The sequence below is a fragment of the Solanum dulcamara genome, chromosome 10 (genome assembly GCF_947179165.1).
Source record: "Solanum dulcamara chromosome 10, daSolDulc1.2, whole genome shotgun sequence".
Taxonomy (NCBI): Eukaryota; Viridiplantae; Streptophyta; class Magnoliopsida; order Solanales; family Solanaceae; genus Solanum; species Solanum dulcamara.
Genome location: NC_077246.1, coordinates 11,220,060 through 11,225,866, shown reverse-complemented (window position 1 = coordinate 11,225,866; position 5,807 = coordinate 11,220,060). Strand labels below are relative to the sequence as shown.

At 33.5% G+C, this 5,807-nt stretch overlaps 1 protein-coding gene across 1 annotated transcript; it reads right to left on the bottom strand.

Annotated features, from left to right (window-relative positions):
• Positions 1-3,538: 3,538 nt before the first annotated feature.
• On the bottom strand, positions 3,539-5,417 carry LOC129871505 (ATP synthase gamma chain, chloroplastic-like). Its single transcript, XM_055946433.1, has one exon. The coding sequence runs from the start codon at positions 5,307-5,309 to the stop codon at positions 4,176-4,178; it is 1,134 nt and encodes a 377-aa protein (XP_055802408.1). The 5' UTR covers positions 5,310-5,417; the 3' UTR covers positions 3,539-4,175.
• Positions 5,418-5,807: the final 390 nt, after the last annotated feature.

Genomic DNA, 5,807 nt, shown 5'->3' with positions numbered 1-5,807 from the left:
CACTTGAGTTTCCCCCCTTCGATGGGTCTCCAAATCAACACAATTTAACAAATATGAAATCGCCATAAGAATTTGAGAACAACAACACCCATATCAATAATTTTGAAAATTGGGTCTCGAATTACACAAAAAAATCAATTTTTGAAGGTTAGGGCTAAATTTGAAAATTTATATTAAATTACGTTACCAAAGGCTTTGAAACTCATCGTGCAACCCATTCGAAAACAGAATTGAAATCCATCCCCAAAAGCCCAAAACACAAGATCAAAGTTCATGAGAAAAATCCTCAATACCTGGATCCGAAAACCCGTTTCAAATCTGAAATGTTTCTTGAAAAATATTTTGCTCATGCTTAAGAAAGTTCAAATATGAAATTTTATCAAAAGTGGAGTAAAAATCGACCTTGAAATTCTTAATTTATCAAACTTTAACTTTAGCAGAAAAATCTCAAATTATACGCGGTTAATATGATAAAATAATTTATGAATCAATAAGTTTATATAAAAATCAATTTATCCATAACATAATAATCCTAAATATACTTTTTTCATTAAAGACATAGTCCAAATCGATAAAACCTTAATTTTTTCCAAGAAATTTACGAATAGTAAAAGAAAATCAATTAAAAAATCATGAGAGAATATCGAATTGAGGATCGTATACTAACTCCCATATTAAATCAGAAGAAAGACGCAAGAATCACTCCATTTCGAGCTCTAGAACTCTCAATATGCTTAAAATACCAAATGAACACAATCTGAAATTTAAATACCTGAACAACAGTGGTTTGCACCACAAACCAACACTTCATTTTCAAAAAGATCGTAACTCCCTCATATGATAGAGAAATGACACAATTGTTTTCTTAATCTTCTAAATAATAATACGGACTGACTTGTTCAATCGAAGCTCAATTCTGTGCTTGTTCACCAAGTCGAATATTCTTTCTGCTCGGTAAACATTATTTCATATTTTGCGATAAAAAAATTATATTTTTTGTGAAATAAAATAAAAAAGATATAATAACATTAGCAATCTCAGCTTAACGAAAATGCACCGAACTTTACAGATTAGTCATATAATTCATGCTCAAACTTTTCAAAGTTTCAGAATATTTTTTTGATCCTTAAAACTAAAAATAAACCTTTTAGTTGATACATTTTGTTGAAACAACGTCAAAAAACTCAAAAAGCTTAAAATACACCCAGAACTCATCCGGACCTCACGAGCACAAACCAAATATATTACTAGTTTGAAAATGATACTTCGGACTCAATGAAATCATCAAAACACCTAAACAAGATCACCTTAACTCGATATTTGCTCAAGGTCAACTTTAACTTAAAAAATCCTCAAATTTCCAAATGAGGGCATGAAACTCATCCAAATGCTTTGAGAACTGAACCAAACCTTCAACTAGGCCAAATATCACCATTTGGACCTAGTGGAATCATCATAATAGTGGAATCGTCATAACTCAAAAATGATCTTTCTAACTTCAGACATTGACTAAAGTCAAACTTTAACTTTATCTTTTCCTGCATCTCATCTAATGGCTCAAAATCAAACCAAATGCTTTGGAACCCAAACCAACAGTATGTTTAGATCAAAAATCATATTTTGGAGCTAACGAAACTGTCGGAATTTCATTCTGAGCTTGCTATCACCAAATGTTGACTTTGGTCAATTCTTTTATGTTTTCAACTTTCAAAACACAAAAACTCTTCCAAAACTCATATGAATACCTCAGGACCAGAGCCAATAGTCCTACTAGCCCAAATCACGTTCCAAAATTGATGGAGCTGACGAAATTTCATTCCTAGACTTGGAATTTCAAATGTTGACTAAAGTCTACTATTTCAACTTTTAAACCTCCAAAAATCTCAACTTTTCGATCCGATTTTAAATCTAACCTCATATACTGATCAAAGATGACTCGGAACAACAATCAAAAGGGGTAAAATGATAATTTTTCAAATTCAATGTTTGCCCAAAGTCAACTTTAACTTAAGAAATCCTCAATTTTCAAATAAGGGAATGAAGCACATCCAAACACTTTGAGAACTGAACCAAACCCTTAACTAAACAAAATATCACCATTAGGATCTAGTGGAATCATCACAACTCAATTTCTAACCTCAAATGTTGACTAAAGTCAAAATTTAGCTTTAACATTTTTCCATCTTGTCTAATGGCTCAAAATCAAACCAAAGACCTTGAGACCCAAACCAACAATATGTCTGGACCAAAAACCATATTCCAAAGCTAACGGAACTGTCGAGATTCCATTACGAGCTTGCTGTCACCAAATATTGACTTTGGTCAATTATCTTATACTTTCAACTTTCAAAACACAAAAACTCTTCCAAAACTCATCTGAATACCTCAGGACCTGAGACAATAGTTCTATTGGCTCAAAAATCACATTTTGGAGCTAATGAAACTGACAGAATTCCATTTCGAGATCAGAATTCCAAAATGTTGACTAAAGTCAATCATTTCAACTTTTAAACCTCCAAAAAATCTCAACTTTTCGATTCATTTTCAAATCTAACCTCATATATATATCAAACATGACTCGGCACAACTATCGCGAGGAGTAAAACAATAATTTTTCAAAAATTTCAAAAAATGACCTTTAGGGTCATTAAAACAATAATTGAACCGATAATGATCACGAATCGATAACCAATAAATCAATATCTTAATGATTCTATAACAATTTAACATGTCTATAAAGCGATAACATATAAATCAAACCGACCGATATGTTGCCCTAGTTCCTTAAGCAATGTAAAGTATTGCCTCAAATTATTGTTTTGAAATTGATAAGATATCATTAACTGATTTTTTTAATTTTCATTTCAAGATATTTTTAATTACTTTTGCTTGCAACATATGTAGTAATTTGTTTAAAATTATTGCAATTGCATGGGTCATTTCTATAAAGCACGGTGAATATAATAAGAATACGGAGTAATATTTTGTGTTCCCTCTTATTTGGTGCTTCCTCTTCTTGGGTTAAGGAATCAAAGCTGATAAAAGATGGAAACTATATTTTGGGGGAATCACACTATTTCAATGAAAATCTCAGTACACAATTAACCAAGGCATACACGCAAAGCGCGTACCGTGAAACTAGTGGAAAGACGACAACATCAAAATACCCAGTATAATCTCACAAAACAGGATTTGAAGAGATAGAATATATGCAAATTTTACCCCTACTTCATAGAGAGACTGTTTTCGATAACTAGCAAAAAGAATATAAACAAAAAAGAGACTGAGATTCACTATAACCAATGAAGCAATCTTGACTCAATGTTTTGAACATCAACAAAAGTAGGATATTAACCTAAGAAACTTTTTTTCTCAATTTTTTCATATGTCCACAGCTAGTTCACTTATGCTACTCCTGGAGACTCCAATACTTTCTCTGCTACCTTCAACCCACACTTATAAAGCTCACGAAAGTAGTCCTAATTAAATTACATTGTCATTCCCGCATCTGGTCTTCTTTAAGACGGACTGGAAAGGATTTAATCGAAAGGAGACTCAGATTCAATGTAACGAATAAGCCAGCAGTTAGAAACATGGTCTGTTACATCATGGAAAGTAGGATTATCAACTTAAAGCGCTCGAGACTCAAAGCAATGAGATATAGTTCTACTGATGACAATATAAGCTGAATTTTCTTAATCCACCAGATCATGTGCTAAACTCTGGTACAAATCTTGATCACCAAGTCCTTGCATAAAGAAATTTCAGCATCTATATCTACAGCCAGTAAAGTATACTGCTCTTGCGAAACTCCTACACTAACTTCTTTGACCTTCATGTCTACACTTACCAACACTCACATAAAACACCCCAAGTAAATTGCAGAAAACTTAGGAAAAGAGATAAAGCGAGAGGGAGAACATTTGTTGCTCATGAAGGATCTTCTTCCGGTCAATTGAGAAACGAGTCATTCAGGGCAGTTAAAGGGAGACAAGATGCTTCATCATGCATCACAGTAGAAATTCATCTCATTTTGTGATTCTAGAGAATCCTAAACTTGAAACTTCTCTGATTATAAGCTTCCAACAATTTGGAAAAGGAGTCAATGGAGCACATTGATGGTGGAATATCCAAATTACAAAACAATGAGAATACAAATACCAGTATCGACGCAGCTATGTAAGTGCATCTGCTCCAGCAACAATTTCCAATATCTCACCTGTAATCTTTGCCTGTCTTTCTCGATTATAAGCAATGGAAAGGTTCCTCCTCAACTCAATGGCATTATCCGTGGCACTACTCATTGCATTCATCCTAGCTGCAAGCTCACTTGCGAATGACTCTTGAAGTGCCCTCAAAATCTGGCTATTCAAATAGAGAGGCATCAATGCATCAAGAATCTGAGCAGGGTCTTGCTCAAACTCTAAATTAGGCAAATAGGTCCCCTTTTTCACCATCAAATGATCTCTCACCACAGTCAATTTTCCTCCCTCAGTAGTCAACCTAAAGAACTCATCTTCATCTACATCAACACTTCTCCCATTCACATCGAAAACCTCTCCTTTCGGCGTTAATGGGAGCAAAGTATGTATTACAGGATCAGATTTAATCAACGAAACAAATTTAGTATACAAAAGCTCTACTTTATCAACTTCTTCACTAACAAACAAAGAAAAAACATCATCAGCTATAACCTGAGCCTCTTTAGTTGTTGGAAAATTCTCTCCCTCAACAAATCTATCAACAAATTCACCTTTCCTCCTCCGACGAAAATAAGCATTACCTTTTTTGCCAACACTAATCAAAGTATACCCAATTCCAAGATTCGTCAATTCCGCCATCCGGGTCTCTGCTTTCTTGAATATTCCACTGTTGAAACCCCCACAAAGACCTCTTTCACCTGCAATAACAACAAGGGCAACTTTCTTTACAGGTCTGATTTCTGTTAAGGGTATCTCTACATCTTCCAATTGAAGCTGTTGGCTGATGTTGTACAACATATCAACAAGGGTTTCAGCAAATGGTCGAGTACTGATGACTGCTTCTTGGGCTCTGCGAATCTTGGCGGCTGCAACTAGTTTCATTGCTTCTGTAACTTTCTGGATATTCTTGATTGTGTCGATTCTTTCTCGTAGTTCACGAATACCGCAGTGAATTGAAGGAAGGGGGAGTTTCAGTGATTGGAAAGTGGGGTTTCTGTTGTTTAGTTTGGCATCGGAAATTGGAAATTTGACGAGATGAGAAGTGAAAGAGAGTGAAGAGGAGTCGCAAATTGAGGTTTTTGATGAAACCCATATGGAAGAAGCCATTGATTATCAGAAAGGAGTTTTAAAATGAGATTACAGACTCTAGGCTAATTTTGAAAGGGAGAAAGATGAAAAAATTATCACCCTACTTTGTTTTATAATTAAATGAGTTTCATATCAAAAACACATTAAAATTATAATTTGTAACATAATTATTGAAATTTTAAATTATCATTTTGTTAATTTGAGAAATATGTTTCAACGATGATTGAACCAAATATGTGTATACATACACACATTTATTAAGCATGTCTGGCTTTGAGTTTCATCCACGTGACCTTTTCTTTGTTGTTGACATGTTTAATTTATATTTTTAATTAATTTTTAAAACCCTAATTCTCCCTTTCTTCATCATCATTTCTCAACTATTTCTCTTTATTTCTTTACCTCTCAACATCTTTCTGTATTTTCTTTTTAATTTTCTTCTTTTATAAGCTAATTTGATTTGTTCTTCATTTTATTTCATCTATAAAAAATGAAATAGATGAATATAATATGATT